General features: G+C 41.3%; 1 protein-coding gene across 4 annotated transcripts in view; it reads right to left on the bottom strand.

The window, feature by feature from the left end:
• Nucleotides 1-22,164, bottom strand: part of FILIP1 (filamin A interacting protein 1) — a 106,909-nt gene that overhangs the window by 23,336 nt on the left and 61,409 nt on the right. For 3 of the 4 annotated variants that reach the window (XM_050316028.1, XM_050316027.1, XM_050316029.1), the window contains 2 exons: nucleotides 20,267-20,440; nucleotides 18,086-18,264 (listed from right to left, as the gene is read on the bottom strand). In XM_050316028.1, coding sequence (XP_050171985.1) covers nucleotides 18,086-18,264; nucleotides 20,267-20,440 — 353 coding nt within the window. Of the gene's footprint in view, nucleotides 1-2,113; nucleotides 2,241-18,085; nucleotides 18,265-20,266; nucleotides 20,441-22,164 lie in introns of those variants that run through there. The other variant, XM_050316030.1, reaches the window with a different exon arrangement.

The following is a 22,164-nucleotide window of genomic DNA, read 5'->3' as shown; positions in this document are numbered from 1 at the left end:
TATTTAAAACAGAGTATGCAAAAGTGAATAGCCTCCCAAACATTTACTGAAAATTATACTGGTGTGCACACCTCTCTTTCCATTTGTACTTCCACCAAGATGAGAAAACACCACAAATACTCATACAACCTTTTCCATCTCTAGTATAGAAATGGGCACTTACCTACACACAGAAACCCTGGGAAGGCAGGACAAGGCAGAGGATGTCCTGAAAGGACATGAGCTGCCTCTGTGGTTTGCGTACGTGTGAGCATTTTGGCACCACATTTCAGCTGTGTTGTCCTGGTTTAGCCTCCTGCTTTGCAAACAGACTAAGCCAAGCTTTCCAAGGTGTCCCCCAGTGTTTAATGAAGCACTCATAGGAGGGGCCATGGAGGAGGGAAATCTAGAGCTATTTTCCCTGCTATCAAAACTGGCAGCAGGAGCAACAACAGTTGCTTGCTGAGAAAGAGGGTGGGAAGGAGGGAAACAGGTAAGATCTCTGCAGGACCTTTTACATGAGTTCGTAGACAGCCTGAAGATTGACAGAGCTCCTCATTGCTGCTCTAGCACAAAGCCATTTGTTGTATTGCTCCTATAGTTCCTATCTTGCCATTTACACTCCAAAAAGTTTGTGGCGATGGGATGTAATCACTTCTAACCTATCCTTTCAAAAACCAGTAGGAAAGGATTAAGGAAAAGTACATTAATGAAGACTTGGTCACTCTAAGGATGAGTTGACTGATGGCTGATGAAGGCTGCTTCCTCCTGAGAGGCCAACAGCATTTCTATGCTGCTCACACAGCAATCCCAAGGGAATTTTCAGTGGAAAAGCCTTCACAAGCTCATGTTTCCACTTCAAACCTAGAGAGTTTGCTACTTATCTGCAAAGTTAGAGAGACTGGACAACTTCCTAGTGGTAGCTAGAAAGCTGCTGCCCATTAAGGGATGTGAGACAATGGAAACCAGCAAGAGGTGGTTTAACTTAATAAAGGAGTTCCCTTCTTCCCCCCTCCCCTTCAATGTACAACAGCTGATTTTGAAAATTGTTTCTATAGTCACTGGGAAATCCTCCACATGTCAGGAATATTTCTGAGTGCTTCTGTGTTTGGGGCCAGGCTGAGATACCTAAAAGCTGAATTTTGCTATCTCTGAGTACTTATAATTTCATCTAAAATCAAAGAGAGAGAAAAGGTGGTCAGGCTCTCCAGGAAGCAAAACAATCCAGCCTAACACTTAAATTGGGCAATTCAAAATTAGGTAACACTTTCAAATCCTCAGCTTCACTACTTCCCACATATCAATCTCAGCTGGGAGAAGAAATATGTAAATGAGATCAGATCCCATGGCAAGCAAAAGAATAAAGCACATCTGTATTACCTTGTTCTTTCTATCCATTAAACTTTAAAGGTAAGCAATGAGAAAAATATTTGAATGACCTTACTACAGAACTTGCCAAGCTGCTGTTGAGTTTTATCACAGAATAAACTTTTTTAAAAAGTGTTATTGGTTCTAGTAAATCTAAAGACAATTTTCTGTGGCTAAATATTATACAAACTCAAAATGCAAAAAAGTGTATACTCTTCATTGCTGAATTAACTTTTGAGAAGTGGTTGTATCACACAATATCACAAGCAAATTAATATTCTTGCTACTTTCTAAACTACATGAGAGTTTCCAAAATATACTGAAAGTAAAGGAAGTGTTTTCTTCCTTAGGAGAACACATTGCTTACCACCTACAACAGTTTTCTTCCTCCTTCTAACACTGATTTTGTAAAAATTGCTGAAATAGTTAATTTGTTTTGAAAGTGTCTTACTCCAACTGAACAGTGACTAAAGGCAGTATTTTGGAATAAGAACACTCACTGAATTCAGTATCCCACCACCTTTCCAGCCTCTTGTTAACATCAAAAAAGCACCAAAGGTCTTCAAGAACAAAATCCGACCGACACCCTTTCGGACTACGAAACAGTATCCCAAGTGGACAGGCAGTTTTTCCAAGTCCCCCAGTCGAGGTACCCCCAACAACTTCGGCGATCAGAGAAGGGAAAGGGGATGCACAGAAAACATGCAAACAGGAGCTGGGAGCAAAGGCGCAGCAGCGCTCAGCTGAGAGATGAAAACTGCCAAACCTGTCTCCGGGCTGCGGTTCTCCGCCCCTGACCTCTCCGTGCGCCGCTCGGCAGGAGCAGCCCCGCAGCACAGCCCCACCAGGTGCACTTTCCAGGGCTCCAGCCCAACGCTGTGGTCAGCTCGGGGCCGGCCCGGCTCCTCAGCGCTGTCCTGGCCCGTCCAGCCCGGCTGGAGCCGCGGGAGCGGAGCAGCCGAGCATCCCGGCCCCCCGCTCCGCGCAGACCCCGCTCCAGCCTCCTTCCCTCCCTCCTTCCCTCCCTCCCGCGGGCGCCTACGCTAATGCCCGGTGCGCTCAGTGAACCAGCGCAGTGCGCATGTACACAGCAATTAGCAGCGCTCAAATTAAAATTACGTTTTAAAAACATATCTGAATTTCTCTTACCTTATAATTAGACTTTTTTTTTTTTTTAAAAAAAAGCCACCAAAACAAGAATAAAAGAGGGAGGGTTTGGGGAACGGCTTAGACCCGACGCTGCTAGGTGCCGGCTGCGCCTCGCGTTGTGCTCCCCCCGGGGCAGGCGAAGGGAGGAGCCGGGAATGGACAGGGGAGAGGGTCCGGCTGAGCCGGCGGCTCCCGCCTGTCAGCGCTACCCCTTGGGATCGCTTTCCAGGACTTTGTTATTGACAGCCACCCTGGGCTGTTTATAGGGACAGTTTAGAAGTGAACGATTAAGAAATAATAATTTGATCGCAGAGAACTCATGTGAGTTGCTTTTGTTTAAACTGAACTGGGATGCACGAAGCGATGCTTCCCAGTCCCAGCTGCTGATTCATTCCTCTGGCTCAATAAAAGTTCTGTTGCTTTCCTGTTGTCTTCCCGTTGTTCGAAGTGGCAGTACTACTGCTGGTGCGCCCTGGCTGATCTTAACATGAGTTGATAAAGGCGTGAATATATGAAGAAAATTCCCTGTGGGTTTAATATATGCACGTGTTTGTTTTTGAAAATCCACGCATAGTAGCAATGCTGACTCTGGTGAGGTTTGAAAAGCAATCATTCTGCTGGTACCCTGCATTAAAGAAGTCCTAAACCCTCTCTTTTGTTCCCAAAACAACATAAAGGAATTTGAGGATTCTTTCTATTTGCCTAATGATTCCTTAGACTGCTCACAGTCACCTTTTCAGTCTTTAGAAGGGGAACTAGAAACCACTCTCCCCTTTCCCTTCTCCTTCCCTTTCCCCTCCTTTGCCCTTGCTTTCCTCTTTCCCTTTCTATTCACCTTCCAGTTTTCCTAAGAAGCTTTTAATAGCCAAAACGCTGAAAGTGTATCATGTCAAATATTATTATCCATTAAAAATGGACCAATATATGTTTACATTTTTGAGAAGCTATCTAATTTCATGTTCTTTCATTAGTTTTTCCTTTGGACCCTTACCTCATTCAGAACAGAGGCTGAAGAGAGCTCATTTGAAAAGCAGGTGCTTAGTGATTGATTTTATGCTCTTTATTCAAGCCCGTATTTACCACGCCCTCTTCAGACTCTGCTGGGAACAGAATTATTAATTTCTGGGTGTGAGAGAGAAGCACAAAGGGACTAAGGTTTTGACTGGAACACCTGCTCCATGGTACACAGGATATGGGTTTCAGAGCACTGCAGGGTGGGTGCTGCATGTGTTCGGATCACAACACCATTTGCCTCCACCCAGGAGTGGATGCTCCAGACTCCTGCACATCAGAGCCCAGATCCAATAAGCTTCCCAAAATGAGAACCATTCTTAGAGTAAAAAGCATTCACAATCCATGTAAATTAGCTTCACGTGACTTAACTAGCACTTTGTAGGAAATCCGTCACACAAACGCAACAGGAGTAGAGTCACATTTTCCAGGGAAACATATACTAGCCTTAATCATTCACTCCCATTTTATATTCCACTGCCTCATTTACTAAACACTTTCCAAAAGATGAAGTTGGAGGTCCTACAGAGAGATTGTTTCTTCCTGTGTGCAAAGCTGATGCTTCTTGCTATGTTTCTATTTTTCCAGTGTCAGAGGAAAGGTACAAAACATGTTTGATTTTGCAAACACAAATGATCACATGCATTGAGCAGACAAATGTTCTGCTTACTCTACTTACTCTCTCCTTTGCAATCCTAGCAATTGTTTGGTAGAGCTAAATATTCTTTAAAAGGAGAAAATTGCATGCATAATGGCAAACACTAAAGTAGATATTGATCATGGAAACTTTTTGATCTGGCATTATATGGGCACTTCAGGAGATGTCAGAAGAGTTTAGATCCTTTATATTGCTGGCATAAAAGTCTGCACTTAAATTAACAAAATAATGGATAGCAATAGCAGGGTGTCAGCCTGGAGGCATTTTGGTACTAGAAAGGCTAGAGCACTTTGCAAGCAAGTTTCAAAACTATCTGCTGACAGATGGGTTTGTCTGTGATCAGCAGCTGAGAGCAAGGCTCTGTTCCACCAGTGCTGCTGGCTTGGCAGGAGGGTATCTGGTCACATACCCCATCCCAGCCGGCTCTGGGCTTTGAGCTCATTGCACAGCTTGTCCCAGTCCTGCTGCACCCCCTGTTCAGTCCCAGGTTCTCCTCACCTCTGCACTCTGTTTCTAACCCCCACCTCTCCCAAATCAACAACTGTCCTAGGTGTCCTCTCATATCTGCTCTGTCTCTTCTTTTGTCTGTGTTGCCATTTTGTCCATACTTGGGCCAGGCTGGAACCGCAAGCAACACATCTTCCATCATCTGTGTTTTCATGGTCTCATCTCAGAGCAGAAAGTTCTGGGATGTCAAGAGAATCCTCTTAGGAAAGCAGCCATGAGTTTATAGTAGTCAGCTTTGTACAGACGTGACATGAAGAAGGGAGGTTCAGGCTAAAAGGGATTATCTATCTCATGAAGTCTAACAACTCAGAATCACAACAAGCATGCAGTGGACTCTCACACCAGAGACCTCAAGGGATTGTCTCTATTCATCACAATTTTTGTAGCAAAAAGCCATCAACCAGAACTATAATGTGTCACAAGAAGAACAGAAGGTGACCGGGAGCATTGCCAGTGTGTGTACCTGGCAAGAGATGTGCTAAAGGGAATGCTCGGAGGATGCTACAGAGCCCACCCCGGTCTAAGTCAAGACAGGTGCAAGCAGAGTCATCAGGAAATGCATGTCCTCCAGAGAATACCACATCATAAAATAATGGAATGGTTGAGGTTGGAAAGAACCCTGGAGATGTCTAGTCCAGCCTCTTGCAGGTCCAGTTAGAGCAGTTTGTACAAGGTCTGCTCTACTTGTGTCTTAGACACCTCCAAGCATGGAGACATCGCAACCTCTCTGGGCAGCCTTTATAGGACTTGGGCAACCTCATCTTGAGAAAAATCTAGATCAGGCTGGGTCCCTAAGACAAGGTGATGTATATATACCACATGCACTGCCTCATGACAGTCACCAGTGGCACCTGTGACCACCAGTGATCCCCAGAGGGGACTTATCCCAGACTGCCAGCTCCCTAGGCTTACTCTGCAACTCAGAAATAAAAGAACAGGGAACGTGATCTAGAGTTGCCATGGTGGCCTGGATGTGAGCCAGCCAGACAACTAGCTGCTAAGACTTGTCAGCCAAAGTGCAGTGTGGCAGTGGTGAGCCTACACACCTGCACTAGTTGAGATATGTCTGTACCACCACGAGACTTTACAATCACAACATTCTCCATCCGCATTTCAAATATTCCATGTACCCACCACTATGCCGGTACCAGAGCTATAGGGGAGATCATGTAGGATGTCACAGCTAAGGTCAAACAGGCCTTTAATATTTACAGCTTTTCTTTTACTGCAGAGAAATCACATTAGGTATCTATATAAAAACATAAAGGTGCTCCATATGTTGTTATTTCTCAAGAGTACCTTCAACTTTAAGTCACATTAAAAGCTGGGAAAATCTAACTTGCTCATGAATCTTTTTGTTCATGCTTTCATTGGGATGAAGGAGTCCAAGAAACACATTCCTGAGTAAAGCAGCTCTTTCAACATTGTAAGACCAGGTTAAAAAAAACCAAAAAAAAAACCAACAAGAAATAAAAGCATTGGAGGGAATGGGAAGGGAATGGATAGGAATCCTAAATTCCAACTCACCTCCAAAAGTCAGAAATTATTCTGTGTACCTGGTGCACTTGTCTGCTATAGAGGAGAGTAACTGGGAAGCAAAAGATGGAGTTGGTTTAACAGTTTAATGATGTGCTAATAGACTACACATTTCTTTGATAAGTTGCTCTATTCAAAAATTCCTAAGCTCTTCACAGCAATAGACTCCTCCTGTGGATCCTAGAGACTTGCAACAAGTGGTTGCCTGATTATAAAATGATCTGTAAATACGGCTTTGCAATATTTCCAGCAGACTTCCCTGCTCTCTGTTGGCTCTTCAGTGCAGAAACGTATGTACCATTTATAGTGAAGGCAGAGGTCTTGCAACTCTCTCCAAGTTCTCTAACATGTTACAAAAAGCCCAAATATTTCTGTTTGTGCAAAGCAAAGCTTTTCCTAAAATTTTGTTTACTTACATGAAAAGGTATCCTGTGTGCTTATCAGAGGTTTTTTTGTTCATAAAACCTTCAAAGCAGTGAAAATCTTCCATCAATATTTTGGGTTTGTTTTCTTGCCTTCTTTCGGTAAGTCAAGCTCATTTGCTAAGTCAAACCTGACCTCCACTTTCTACTTAGCCAGTCGCCTACTCTGAGTGCAACAGATACAAATTCATTCAGTGGCACCTTGTTAGAACATGAAAATTTTGAATACTGAGGGAGAGAAGAGGTTGATTTTAATTTGCCGCTGAAGATATAGTCAACAAGGTGTTCCATTGGGCCTTTTGGAGAGAAACAAATAATGAAGATAAATGCAGTAAATACTTGAAACATGACTTTGTAGGAAAAGCCTGAGAAAAAGACTTCAAGCTGGACTCTGTGCTGTTATATCTCAGGCAATACATTTTATATGGCATACGTAATGCACATTAAAAGACTTCATTTGCTGAGTTTCACTGACAACTGGCTTTGTTCACCTTTGTGCTTATTTAAAACAGGTTGTTCCATGCCGCTGTTAAAGAAACTGTGCGTGCACACACACACACTCACACACATTTGCACAGAGGCTTTTTTATTACTTCTCAGATCTTTCTAAATAAGTCATGCTGCCTAGATTTTAAATTGTTTTTCTCTTTGCAGCATGAAAATCACCCAACGTTAGAATCTGCTTCATTTTATGGAAGCAGGATTCAAAACTTTAACAAAAGCATTTCTGACTTTTTTTTCCTGTTGCACACACCTACCCCCTTCCTTTTGGTTTTCTGCTTTCTTAACACTTGTGTATGATCCTTCTGATAGCTGGGAAAGCTCAGCATCTCCAGTACTGGTGCAACTCCCTTAAGTAAAAGTGATTACAGCTGAAGCAGGACCCATCAAGGTTACTGTTTTACAGCATGATTTGATCACTATTTTGTGAATAAGCACCAATAGTCTCATAGAAGCCTGCTGTGACCCTTTGACCAAAGCATCTCTGGAGCCAGGCAAAGAGGTGTCCAGGACTTAGGGAAGTGCATGTGGTAGGATGGTTCCTTGCTGCATTCTGTGGACCTGCCATTGTTAGTGCTGGTTGCTTAACCTACCTGTGCTCCATCAGAGTACCCTACTAATGCTGTCTTTACCTGCTCTGGGCTCCACCCTTGTTTTTCTGAATTACTCACGTTTATGTGCTAAGTGTTCTTGTGGAAAAAAATAGGTGGAGGACTGAGCTGAAGGCCTTGAAAGCAGGGAGAACCATGCCTGTTCTCAGTTTACGCAAAGAAAATTAGTCTTTTGGGAGTGTCTTGGCCTCTTTTGCTCAAGCTGTGTCTGGGACATGAAATTAAGCCTGACTGATTTTCACCTTTGTGTTGCTTTTGTTCTGTTGGCCTAAACCTGTCTCTCTGCTATTCATAGAATCATAAAATCAGATGAGTTGTAAATGATCTGAGATATCAAGTCCAACCCTTGATCCACTCCCACCACAGTTACTAGACTATGGCACTAAGTGCCACATCCAGTCTCTTCTTAAATGCCTCCAGGGACGGAGAATCCACCACCTCCCTGGGCAGCCCATTCCAATGCCTGATTAAGATTCCTCATCCTTTGCCTTCTACTAACGACTAGAACTAACTACCTCAGTTCAGTTCTTGCCCTGTTGCTCTAACTCCTGCTGACCTTCTCTGGACTTGCTTTTCTTTTGTGCTTTCTCACTGACCCCTCCTCAAACCAAGGTAATACAGTGACTGACTGGGGTTGAAAGGCACCTGAGTCCTACACCAAAAACTAAAGCTTGTCCACCTCACTGATTCCCATTTGACACATCACTGAAATAACGTATTTGATAGAATGAATAAAAAAGTGGGCAGGAAAAATGAGCGAAAACAGACTCCAAACAACAAAACAACCAATGCACATATAAATTTGAATATTCATAGCCACCTGATTTTTGAGCAGATCTGTATTTGGCTTGCCCAAATTTGCTGTTGCACATCCTTAGTAGTCCCATCATCTTGTCTGAGCTGAACATCATTTTTCACCTGGGGTTATTTGGGCCTTTTGAAATACTTGTCTTTAAAAGCAAGGGCCTTGTTCTGAGGACCAGAGGTATGGGCTGACCACAGCCATCACACAAGGATGGGAGTCACAGGTGTTTCCATTCAAGGAAAGACTTACAAGGGACATGACTCTTGCACCAGCACTCCTGTATTACTTGATCCAGGAGTGACATATCTGGTTTTATTTCTCTCCTCAGTCTGAAATAATTTTAGCTTGCATTACTCCTTTTCAAGACTATGTCCTGACCTGCTGAGTGTTTGAATTGTGAAAAAAAGGACAGGAAAAACTCAGTTTGCAAGATGGAGAGCAAGCAAGGAGAAACCGTGCCAAGTTTCATACACTAAGTGCGAATTAGAAGGTGCTGTGCTTGCCTTTGCCTTAAAATTTCTTTCTACCATGTCTGTGTTGCTCTCCGAATAACTGCAGAGCTTGACTTCCACTAAGAATACAAATCACTATTATTTTTAAAAATCTTATGGTGACATAAGTGCAAATGATTTCTCATGCACAAAGAGGCAAAATTTTACAGCCTCCTTGGTAGAATCAATAAGAAGTATGAACCAAAAGTAATTCAAAATACAAGGGCATAATTATGAAAAAAATGTTATTGTTGATATTATTATTGTTACTACAACTACTATTATTATTACTATCATGAACCAAAACGCGTATAGAAGTTATATAAAAATATAATCTTACATTAAATATGTATTGTTGATAAGTTAATTTTCTGGAGAGAAAACTCTCCTGCAGAAGATATAACTCTACTCAAGGAACTGCTGTATGTAATACATTTATATATGCACGTATAGACTTCTACAGGTACATGCATACACACATTTAAGGATTCCTTCTCTGATTCTCATTAATCCCATTAATCAAGAAGAGCTCTACTGGCTTCAGAGGAATTGCAACAATGCCAGCTTTGTGCTCAGAAAATCCAGCATCAGGATGGCATGTTTACAGCTTAATTATTTCCTAAGACCTGAAGAAGCTGGATGTAGAGAGCTTGGTGTGCTAATGACAAGCACAAGGCAATAGTGCTTGCCACAGAAAGCAAGTTGGACCAACAGCACTTGGGTCTGTCAGGCCAGTCAAACCAGGACAGACTCTTCTCTATTGTAGATTAACCATGCCCACATCACATGAGCTGTGCAACAACAACTGTAAGCGGCAATACCCCTTTCTCCACACCACCTGCCTGCCTTTCACCAGCACAGACACTGTTCTTCCACTACAGTTTTTGGAAACCAGGATTGTATCCCAGTCAGTAATTTTCAAAATGAAAAAATGCTGAAAGCAATGCATCATTTTAAAACAAGTTAAGTCATCTAGGAAAAGACATTTAAATGATGAAAGAGAATACATCTATCCCTTTCCAGTTCCTCTGAAAATAAACATTTTAAATGGAACTGTACAGGAACTTTCATTCTGTGATATATATACTTGTCACCAAGAGATACTTTTTCAGCTATGACATAATTGCTATCATCAGAAAAGTATTGCTGTCATTCTGCTATAATTTAGCCTCATTTTCTGCTCATTTCTTTATCTTTTCTCATTAGGGCATTACATACTCAGCTATGTTACTATTAATCATTCCCTAATATAAGCAGCTGAACAACAGAGCTGTGTGAGTAATTGATTTTTCAGTTTCAGAGCTGAATCAAAAATTCAATAAGTATCAAAAAAAAAAGTCTTTATTTTTTTCTCTCATTCAAGTGAAAAAAGTGTTTCATGTGGATTTCAGTGAAACATTTGTTTTTCTCAAATCGGTAATTTCATTTCCATCTTTGTCATTTTAAGAAAAGCAACAGATAGAGAGGACCACATCTTGACACAATTCACCAAACCAACAAGTGAAAAATCCTCACTTTTTCAGAAGATGAAGTGACCTGCTTGGACCAGTGAATTCCTGTGTCTGGACGAATTTGAATACTCAGACACAAGATTTTCACCTCTTTGGTGAAAAGAACTCAAATTTATGTAAGTGACTTGCAATAGTAGAACAATTTTACCCAGAAAGAATGGGTACAGACATCCCAAGGGTCTAGTGATGTGACCAGGAGGGCCTCCTCAGAGAGTTGGATTCAGGTCCCAACAGGTTGACTGAAGGATTGAAAGTCTCCCATGGTCCAAGTGAATGACATAATCACAGGGTTATTTCATATGGTTCTTTGACTGGCTGGTCTTGTGAATTAAGCCACCAGATTTTTATTTTTTTGTTGGCATTTATAATAATCTTACACCCTAAATGGCATGTTTTAATGAGTTTTTAAAAAGTTAGTTGAAACACTAACTATGGCAACACAATATTATAATGAGGCACTTACTCAGGTACTTTACAAATATGTGGTGAATTACAAATTTTGCGTTTCTCTCCCCTCAGATTTGCACAGGCCTTGGCAAATTTCAAGAGAACACTTTGTTTGGATATGTGCACCCCCTGGATTTTTTGTTTCTGTCTTATGATTTTTCCACATATAAACCTTCAAAAGAAACAAAAATTGAAATGATGCAAATATAAAACTCATTACTCTCCATTGCTGCTGGAGATACTGCAGGAATGAGAAGGGAATGCACAACTTAGCACCCTCTTGGGGAAAGAAGGTGGAAAAAGCATTACATCTGTTTAGGGTTAGGAAAGCTTCTATATAGCTTCACTGAGTCACAATAGCCCCCCTAGTCAGATGACATCTTGAGGTTCTTCACACAATTAGTGGAAATTATTGGACCATATAGAAGAGGTCTTGAATATTAGCAGGGCATTAATGTGAGTAGTAGGTCATGTACTTCACTAATAAGTCTGTGCATCTCTGCACAGGTAAACTTTCGTTTAAACATAAAGCAAATATCCAGCATGTCCAAGCTTGAGTGCCTATTATCGTATATTTACACTTGTAAATAATTGGCATCTATCTAAATTTTTTAGAAATTCACTGAAACCTGGCACTTCAACTGAAACCTGTTTCTAATCTTTCTGAATGAGGAAGCAATTTTCCCTACATGACCCTGATTCAATTCTTGTTTTCTTTGCCCAAAAAAATGACAAGTTAAAAAGATGGCCTCTGTAGAGCTGTGAACTGATATATAATAACTCTGAAACATGCCAAAGACCCTTTAAATGTTAAAATTGTTACCTATTGCACCCTGGACAGAGTTTGAGTTCATGAGTAGATTTTGAATGAAGTCATTTTTTCCCCCTGTCTGACCCTGGGAGCATTTGAATTGATGATTTTAGCAAGCAAAGTTTCAGGAATAATGAACCACATATAGTTTTGTATAATAATTCTCTCTCAAGGGCTGTGAAGCTGATGCCTACTTAGAAAAAATTTTGGAAGAATAGCTGAAACAACACATGATGCCATTTTATATAATCCCAGAAGTGACTGAAAGACCGGACAGTTTTGAGGACTATCCAAGTGTAAAGAGATGGATTTGGATTAGTCCCAGCTCACATTGTGTAACACTTGCAATACTTTCATATTGTTTCTCCACAGTCAGATGTGGCTGTTTGTTCTCTCATTTTTAAATTACCTTTGGAACCATTTTGGTGGAACTTGGGACCAGATTCATTAGTTAAAACATAAACTTTGAACTGTCGCTGCCTTACAGTCAGATGGGGCTGTAAAACAGGACCTACGAAATGGATGACCTTCAGATTTACTCAACTGTGCAGAAATTGTATTTGTCGTTGCCAGGTTTTTTTAATTATTTATTTTAATAGACTACCACAGAATTTGTGATCTGTGATCCTGTGAATATATTACATTTACAGAAAATATCCAGCATTTCCAAACCGTACAGATAGCATGTCAGCCTAAAAGAAAGGAATAAGAACTGTACTACTGCCCTTGTATTCTAAATTATAAGATTAGAAGTTCAGAGATGCACTTACTGAAAAGTAGACAGACAGTGTCTCAGTACTCTACTACAGCCAGTAATGTGCAGTCAGATGAGTAACTACTGTAGGCAATGCTGAATTCCAACAGTCCCATTGGGCTGGCTTTTCCTTTTTTTGGGTCACAATTTGGGCACCAGGACACAGAAACAGCCACCATATGAGAAAAAAGCCAGAGTACCAGTATGGCTAAGAACTCTTGGGGGAAGAAAAGACTGCAAAACTATTTCTGCAAAGTAATTTAATTTCCAGGTTTTAAAGGAATCACCAACAGATTACACGGTTATGGGCCAAGGGTAAGTATGGGATCTTACACTTCACCCCAATATCTCTGTATAAGGCTATTCTAACCACAGAATTTGGTCTTACAGTGGTAAATCACAGAGATTTATTAGTCTGAACACTTTATACTTGTGGCTTGACTGTTCTCTAAACAAGTAATTGACTGATGGATACTCTACCCTGCTGTCTTCCAGCCAGCTTCTTTATTTTACAGACTTCATAAAAATAATGAGAAAATACAAACTGGAAAGATAACACACATAACATCTCCAAGCAGTATTAGACTCCAGCCTTTGCAGTTGCTTAGGTCCATGAAATAGAGGGAAACAAAAAGGCAAGCACTTCCCAGTGAAAGACTTGGTGCTGCCGTCTTGTGGGAAAAGGCAGAAGGGGAAATTTGTTAATAAAAGCAGAAATGTATGAAAGGAAAAAAAGCATTTAAAAAACTTGTTAACATCAACACTCTCATCTTTGTTTCAAGACCGCTGTATGCTTTATTTCTCGCAGATCAGTTTCCTTTGCAGGTGATGCAGGCCCAGAATTACATCACCAGCAGAGAAGCCAAGAGCATCTTTGTGCCAGGATGACCGAAGCCAAGAGGAATGTATTATCACAGCCCTGTGAGGGACTTGCCAGTGCATTCCTTGCTGGGGGTGCTGTGATGGGGGAAGCAAAGAGGAGACAATTTTACGTGAAGACTGAAAGGAAACTTTGTGGAGGAAAGATCTGGGGTCACAGTCTTGCTGTCTCCTCTAAGCAGATCTAATTATGGCCATGTTCTTCAAAAGGAGGGTTTAACTAAAACCAGATTTAGCAGGGCAATGCTTAGGAAGTACAGACTGAATCCTCGGCCTTGCCTTTGAGAAAAACATGAAATGCTTCAGTGCACTGGGAACACTGTCTCTGTGGTTGTAAAGAATAATTTGAAGCAGCGTGGAAAGCAAGAACCAATTTAAAATCCTCATCACTTCAATTAAGTCTTACAATGAAACATGGCTAAGCATAATATCAATGCTTTAGGACAAACAACACAGACACTGGGTGTATATTTACTGACACCTTGTGTGGTGGGGTGACAGAGTCTCAGCAGTCTCACGGGTCACGGTGGAAATGATCGAACAACTCACCAAGCAGTCACACAGATCCCCCATGACAGAGCTCCAACAAAGCCCTTCTGCCACATCACACCCTCTCTTCGGCAGCCCACTTCCCGTGCTAATAAAAGAAACTCCCTACTCTGCCCTCCCCCCATTTTTGAAGTCTTTCAGGCTATTTCTTCAGTCGGTCCTGGATGGCAGTGGTCCTCACAGCAAGCCTGTTTCTGAACCGTTAAAATCAGTGGGAACTTTCCAGTGATTTTAATAGCAGCAAAATGTGCTGTCAACAAACGGGATTAAAAGAAGGGTACAAGACAAATTCCTCAGAGATTAGCACCTCTAAAAATGTCAGCATTTTAAACCTCATCTCCTAGGTCAATCAAGAAGTCAAAGTGCTAAGGTTACACAGAGCTCTACCCTTTTCCACCAGAACAAAAAGCCCTGCTGATCAAATGAAAAAGTTTATAATTGATCCTAAAGATTCCCCCCACCCATACCAGTTATCTAAAGGGGAAGGCAAGAGGGCTGGGACAAGGCAGAACAGAGAACAATCAAGTACCATTTCATCTTAAGCCTGCTTTACACATGAATTTTTGGAGTGGGGAAATACCAATAGCTGGTTTAACTGCAGCCAGCTCAGCCCAAACTCAGACCACAAGCTCTCTGCACTAGGAAGACTAATTTTATCCCTGAGGCTGCTGTTCATGCCTGGTCTCCTGGTCTCCATGTGTCCACTGCAAGCCACATTGTCAGTGGCAGTTCTGACCAGACCCCTCACTCTCCATCTGTCAGAGCAGAGACTCCTTACCCCACCATCTGCCACCCAAGATCTCTGAGAGGGGCCTCCAGCTCCTCTCTGTATTTCTCAGCCTCCTCAGGAGGCTCCAGAAAGATGTCTGCTTTTGCATTCCTGGGGATAGGAGATGATCAAGGACAACTTGATGTTACAGGAACAGCAGCTGAGGGCAAGCATTGAAAAGGGAAATTTGGTCGTATAGAAAAATAGAGAATACTGTCTGTAACTTTCAAACATCATTAGATATTATTATAGCATACACTAGGGAAATTAGCAAAACACTTTGGCCACCATGCCTGCAGAAGCACCTTCCACTAAAACTACCAGATTTCTTTCATCTCCATCTGGCAAATGGTTGTCACTACTCTTTTCCTGTAACATACCAACTTTTCCCACAATCTTTCTTCAGGTCAGTTGCACTTGGTCTTGCAGAGCCAATACCAACAGCCAGGCCTTCCAGCTTTCTCCCTTTACCCTCCCAGCTGTCTACATTTTGAATATCCCAGAGTACAGTGTTCACTTTCTTATACTTCTCATGCACAATTATTTTTGACAAATCACGTTTTCCTGTTACTTCCTTCCTGTGCGAGGCTGACCTAACAATTAGTCCCTCGTAGGAATGGTTTGCTTTCATATCATGTTGTTGTAGGTGGATTAGAGATAATGTATGAAAGTGTATGTAAAAAAATATTCCAAAGTAAATACATTAAGAGAGTGCTAGACATACATTAGAACTCAGGCATATTTCCTCTCTTAGAGAATTCCCCTTTTTCCTTTGTTCTAACTTTCACAAGACAGCAAAAGCAGATGTGGCCTACAAAAGCTGATGTGGGCAATGGTTAGGAAAGGTTGATAAAATACTGTGAGGAAAGAAAACACTGAAATTACTTAGATTCAGGACAGGAATTATTACTGCTCTCATTGTAGCAGACTGCTGTGAGATGGCCATCCCACAGCACTGTTCTTCCTCCGGCTCACCCTGTCTCATTAACATTATAACTGTGAGTGCAGCAGAGTGGCTGACGGGCAAAGTTCACCTCTGTGTCCCTTTTCATTTTCATGGAGACTACAAGTCTGTTCAGTTCTTAATAAAATAACTCTCAAAGCACCACAGTAAAATGAGTTATACACATAGTGGTACTTATAAAACAAGAATGCTGTGCAGGACCTTGAAAAATGCCTTAGGACAGGTCAGTTCTCTGTCCCAATATGCAGATTAGGTGATTGGGAGTTTTTTGTATGTTTTATCCTACTGCAACCTAATCTTTACACTTCAAACTCTTTGTCAAAATCTACTGTCAGTTTGGGGCTTTCCTAAGAAGTCATCCCATCACTCTTTCTTCCTTTCTTTGTGAATATAGCCCTCAAACAATACTACTTCTAGTTTTTAATACCTACAAAGATGTGGGGGCAGCCTTGGTTTCATGTGTACTCAGCAAGCAAAGGTGAGGAGTTGAGATCCTTTAATGTTATGTTAATAAGTGGTTTACAGGCCATCCTGATTTTGCTAATCTGCTCTGTGAGTGATCTGGGAGGAGGACTCCCAGAAGAGGGAGGAAGGTGCATCTTGATTTTCCATGTTTATCTAAATGCCATATCCTCTCTACTTGGTGGCTACTAACTTGTACACACCAGTGCCATAGACAAACAAAGTGGATTAAATAGCAAACATCAGGTTTCTGGTGTTACTCAACATATATCAAAAGGGCTTCATCACTGCAGTTATTCCCCTGCAGCCACCAGTACAGAGGCACTGGTGACTAAAGCCAGTGGGCTTAGTTGCACTTAAGATCTGCTTTCAGGAGAAATTCAAACTCAAATTCTCTTTTTTTATTATTACTGTTTTTTCAAAAATCATAAAATGTAGAAAACCTGAAGTTTGAAAGAGCAGAAAGGGTAAGAGAAAATGCCCACAGAGATGAGACTTGATCTCTTGATAGCAGTAGTAATGTAAGACAAAAATCTTTTTAATCATTTCATTGAAGGAAGTCAGTTCAAACCAGGTCATAATCTTAGACCATTTAGTGGCCTTCACAAATTGAGAGGGAAAAATAAGAAGGCAACAATTGTCAAATTAATGTGAATATAAAATGTAAAGACAAATGTAAATGATATTTTAATACCACTTTTACTTTTGTAGCATTTTAGTAGCTGCATTTCCACACGTACATGGATATTCAGCATAGAGAGAAAATGGCAGCTGTGAGAATCAGATGTGAAATTGCTCTTTACTTGGAAATAAAAACACATTTTTTATTTTTAACTGTGAGAACAAATTGCTAGGATACAGAAGCATTTTTTTCCTTTAAAGTTTGCCAATCAACCCAGGAAAACAGAGACAGAAAAATAACAGCTATTAAACCAGGAAATATGGTCGCTGTAGCTCATGTGCCACCTACTCAAAGCTGGCGCTGAACTGAGCTCAGGAAATACACCAAACAATTTCGCTCCTGGCTTTTTGCAAATGACTGCCACAAGCCTGTGGTTTCCTCAACAGCATTTCTTCTTTGAACTTGCCTTAAGTATTTTTCTCTGAGCTTTTTTTTTTTTTTAAAAAGAAACACAACATCGTGTATTGATTTCAAGCAATTTGGTATGAGCATGAAAATTTCACGTAGAAAAACTCAGTCTTCACCTAAGGTTGGTGATCTTTCTTTTCTTAGAGACACAGAGACTCTTCCCTCAAGCACGATAAACACTTGGAAAAAACAATCTGGAGTGTATAGACTGTGAGATAAACACTGCAGATACCACAGGCTAGGCACATTTTTTAAAACATGAAAATATTTTCTTCCAGGGGAACAGAGAACTTGCCTGAGGCATGTGTCTTCAGAGATATTAAAAAGAATGCAAATGGTTTGTCACTTTTCAAGCCTAAATGTGAAGGGCATGGCAAAGTCCCACCACTTGTGTGCTAGTGTCCTAATACGTGTTGTGGTTTTCCTTACCCTGTCCTCCTCCTGCGACAACAGTGCTCTGACCTTCATGAAATGTAGCACTTAGCTAAGCAAGCCAGTCCCAAACTTAGCCGACATAAACAACATCTGATCAAAAGCTACCTGGAGGTGAACCCAAAACGGGCATGACTAATTCAAAACTAATCCATTTCTTAATTCAAGTGCACACTACAGGAACATTCAATGCTATTCCTCCAGCTCTAGGTTTGCACAGTAATGTACTTACTGATAACACGGGTGGACTAACATTTACAAATGGTTAACACGTAAGTTTAGTGTCATTTGAACACAGAAAATACCAGACCAAATCACTGCTGAACTGACAAACACTGGGGACACTGGGTATGGTCTTTGCACTGTCACAGGTACTCACCTCTCCCGCTCCTGTTCCAAGAGGTTGGTAAAGTCATCACTCTTGTTCATGTAATCTGTATGTTTATGTTTCTCATTTTCCAGCTCATAAACTGTCCGACGATGGCACTTTTCTGCCAACAGGAGCTGTTCCAGCATGCGCCGATATGTCTCTTTCTGCTTTTCTTCAAGTCTGTCTAACTAGATTGTAGGAGAGGAGAACAGACTGTTTTAAAGGTCTCCTTGATTACTTCATCTGATTTATTAACCAACAGTGTTCTGTTTGGTAAATGTGAGTCCCATAGATTTTACATCCTGGGCTTTACATAAAGCAGTGACTAGAAATAAGAATAACTGTCCTGTGAAAGTAATGATTTATCTGGATGACATATTAGCAATAAACGTTTGCACAGTTTTCACATACACAAAGGGCAGAACTGCACTTAGTTTTAGGGTAACAAATTTGTTGCAGTGCAGAATGTCCCCTGTGGTGAGGTGCTGTGCACACTTTTTTAATTTCATCCAGGAAAAGCTGTAGCTCAGACCCTGGGAGACTGAGTTCATGCACCTATATGGGGACTAGACACCTACATGTAGAGTGTAAAGTGTAATCTCAAGGCTGAAATTAGACTAATGCACACCTGTAAAACTGCTGAGATAATCTATTTAGATTCAGTACATATTCAGCTTTACATTACCAAATACAATTCATTCAAAGCCTTAGGGGTTTCCTCTCAGCCTGTTTTTTGACAGAAATTATATTTCTTTATTTGCAACACTTTACCTTTTTTGCCTTCTGTAATTTTTTTAATTAATTTAATATGCCAGTTATTATCCAAACAAACACTAAGGCCAGGAAGGTGTGTCTAAAAAGATGCCAGGGCACTCCAAAGACACCATGGCTATTCATGTTGCTGCTTTTGCTGGTTCTTGGGTGCAGATAAAAGACTCCATCCTCCTCCCTGCCAAAGCAGCCCACAGCCCTTTCTGCTTGTCCTTCCATGGCATGGTGTCTGGTTGAGCCTGCTCTGCCCACCCCCAGCCCTTACCATCTTCCTTGGCCCCAGCTGCACCGGGCAGTTGTTGTTTCACAGGGTGCCTCAGCAAACTAAGGGACTTAGGAGAGCAGGAGGACTCTGGCAATTTGATCTCCAGGAACTGACTGTAGCAGTCAAACAGTCATTGCATTTTACAAAGGAGACAGGTTTGGTTGATCTTTTGAGAGTAGATCTTTTGCACTTAATTTTGTCACCATTCTATTTTAGTTTCAACATGACCCTTGTGAACCTACACGTGACAAAGTTTTACTTTTTTCACTGAGGTCCCTGTAAAATTATCAGCTTCATTAGAAAAAGGCCTTGCTAAGGTTTTGTTTGCATGCTCCCACATACTAAGGTTGGTTTGCTTTCCCTATTTACTGTCAACCCCAAAATTCTAGGAGATGCTTCAGTGAGAATAAACAGTGAAAGATATCCCATGGTAGACACAATTCCTAGTGAACAAATCAAATGTTCTAATAGGAGGCAATGTGAAGATTTGGGCAGCCACTACAGTATGTTGTTGCATGCTCTTTCTCCATGCCCTGGACTATTATAAAACTATAAACATGAGCAGTGGCTGTTTATTTTGGCATTCACACTGCCTCAGACGTTCCCAGATCTATTCTACATTCATTTATTGCTTATATTTTAAAGCAAGGGGTCAAGTCCTATAGGTCTCTTTTAGGGGCTGAACTGACTTTGGAGTTCTAGAGCTTTAAGTGATGTAAAGTGAATATGGATTTATGATCCCATAAATCGTGTCAAAGTCAATCTCCAAAGGTCTTCTTTTCTTAACTACCCACATGATAATGGTCTTGCATGCCAAGAAAATCAAAGAGTGCTTACCAAAGCTGTGACCAATAGAGGTTGAAGCCTATAATTGAGAGGAATTTAAAAACCAGAAGGTAACACCTGAAGATTTTGGTCTTGCTTAACAGCACCAGCCCTAAGAATCATACAACTTCTTTATGGTTTGTGTTCAAATCCAGTGACTTCACTTACAAATTATTCTGCATTTGAGTGAACAAGACTTTCTTTGATTTCTTGTCAATGTACAAATTCTGTTTTATCCTCTTGAGTGCTTTGCACATGTTCAAAATACGTGGAGTCTTACCTCTGGTTAGGATTCCCCCTGCCCAGACATAATGTTGTAAATCAATTACCTCTGAAATTGGTTTTTCATAGACGTCTTCCCCTATAGACTTTTCTTGGGCAAGGATGGCATCCCTGTGTAGCACTCGGAGCACATTCTCTGGAGCTGCAGACCCATAATGAGCTTCTAAAACTTCAGGTTTAGTTTTCTCTGTCTTCAGCATGTGGATCACATCCTCTCTTGCCTGTAATATTGAAAATCACTACCATAAGCCAACGTATTAACCAACAGGGAAAACAGGGAAAATAGGGGCATTTCATACGTACAGGCTGCCCACACAAAAATAAAATAAATTAGAAAAATGCCAGGTTGCCAATGCAAGTATAAAAACTTTGGGAATTATCAGAGGAAACATGATCTGTGCATTACAAACGTTGTCCTTAAAGGCATTAAATATTCTATTCCTGCCTGCCATTACATTTGAACAATATGAATTTTTATCTGAGTTGCAACTATAGCCAGGGAACGTCATTATTTCATCTTATTTGTTGTCCATGCTGTTCCCTGACTGGGATAAGGAAATCAGTAGAAGAAGCAGCACAAGTGAGCTGAATTAATATTTCTGGGACAGCTTTAAATCAAATACTTCCGAGATACTCCTACCCGAATCTGTGATTAAATACTCTTTCCAAGTAACCTTTGAAATAAATTTTTCTAGCTTTCATTTCTTTAAACAAAACCCTAGAAATTTTTCAGACCCTGGCTAACCAGCAGAACTGGCATCAGACATGGAAAGGCTGAGCAAACCCTGCTGGCAGTGGAGGAGGGCTGCTGGCCCTGGAGCCAGGGCTGGCAGCCAGGATGCACCTGTGGCAAAGGGGAGTGCAGGTCCCAGCTCCTGCTCCCTGCTCCTTGGCCCAGGTGGGTGTCCCCAGTTTCAGGCAGCAGGAGCAGACATCTGGGCGTGAGGAGACTTCTGCAAGGCCACCTGGCTTTTTAGGGCTATGCTTTGGACATACACCTAATCCAGAGCTCTGCTTCTAATGATACTTTCCAACATCTGTTAAGCCATCTGTAAAATGGGGGCAGGGCACCTGCTTGTCTTTCAAGGTGTGTTTATAAGGCCATGGTCCAGGGAAGGGCTGTAAAACCTACAAGCATTTGGTGGGCATAAGAGAGCTCCTGGATTTCCCTGGAGAGCATCTTTCCCACAAGCTCAGATGGGTGGGGGAGCAGAACAGCATGGCCACCAATTTTTCATTTGCCTGCCTTTTTGACGATATGTATGAGCTTGGGAAGTAAATTAAGGACTAAGGAAAGGTTCAGACATTTTAAGAAAAAATCCTTTACAAATCCTTCCCCTATGTAAGCAATGACTGTTTAAGATTTATGAACTGACCAACACTTCACACTTTTTCACGGTATTCATGATAGCATTCAATATTATCCCTGTAGCAAATCTTAAATCTTTACCCAGTACCACAGAGGCATCACAGCTCTACATAACCACCTGCTTTGGAAATGAGAAAAAAATTTCAGGAAATGGTAAAGACTTTTTAATTATTTTTTTCTTTAAAATAAATTAGTCTAATGTGAAAATAAAACAAAAAATGAACTTGAGGCAAAGATTATGCCATTCAGTTAAGAAGTAGCCCAATTACACAGGGCTTGTATATATAACAAAATATAACATTTTGTAACCACAGGAAGAGCATTGTGCAAAGGGAGCACCAAAAACAGCAGGATGAGGGAGCAGCCCTTTTCTGCCCTATGCACAAGGGCCACAGCCAATATTGAAACCCCATTTTGTTTTGATTCTGAGCACACAAAACTTCAGGCCCCACACACCCCATTCCTCAGGGATAGGCACACCTCAGACCCTAGGCTTTTTGGGAGGGGAGGGGGATGTGTTTGTTCTCTCCCATTGAAGCTGTTGGGCTTAATTAAACACTGACAGGGCTGGGCAGA

The sequence above is a fragment of the Myiozetetes cayanensis genome, unplaced genomic scaffold (assembly GCF_022539395.1).
Source record: "Myiozetetes cayanensis isolate MyiCay16 unplaced genomic scaffold, myiCay2020 scf2-11, whole genome shotgun sequence".
NCBI classification, from domain to species: domain Eukaryota; kingdom Metazoa; phylum Chordata; class Aves; order Passeriformes; family Tyrannidae; genus Myiozetetes; species Myiozetetes cayanensis.
This window is presented reverse-complemented; position numbering and strand designations above follow the sequence as displayed.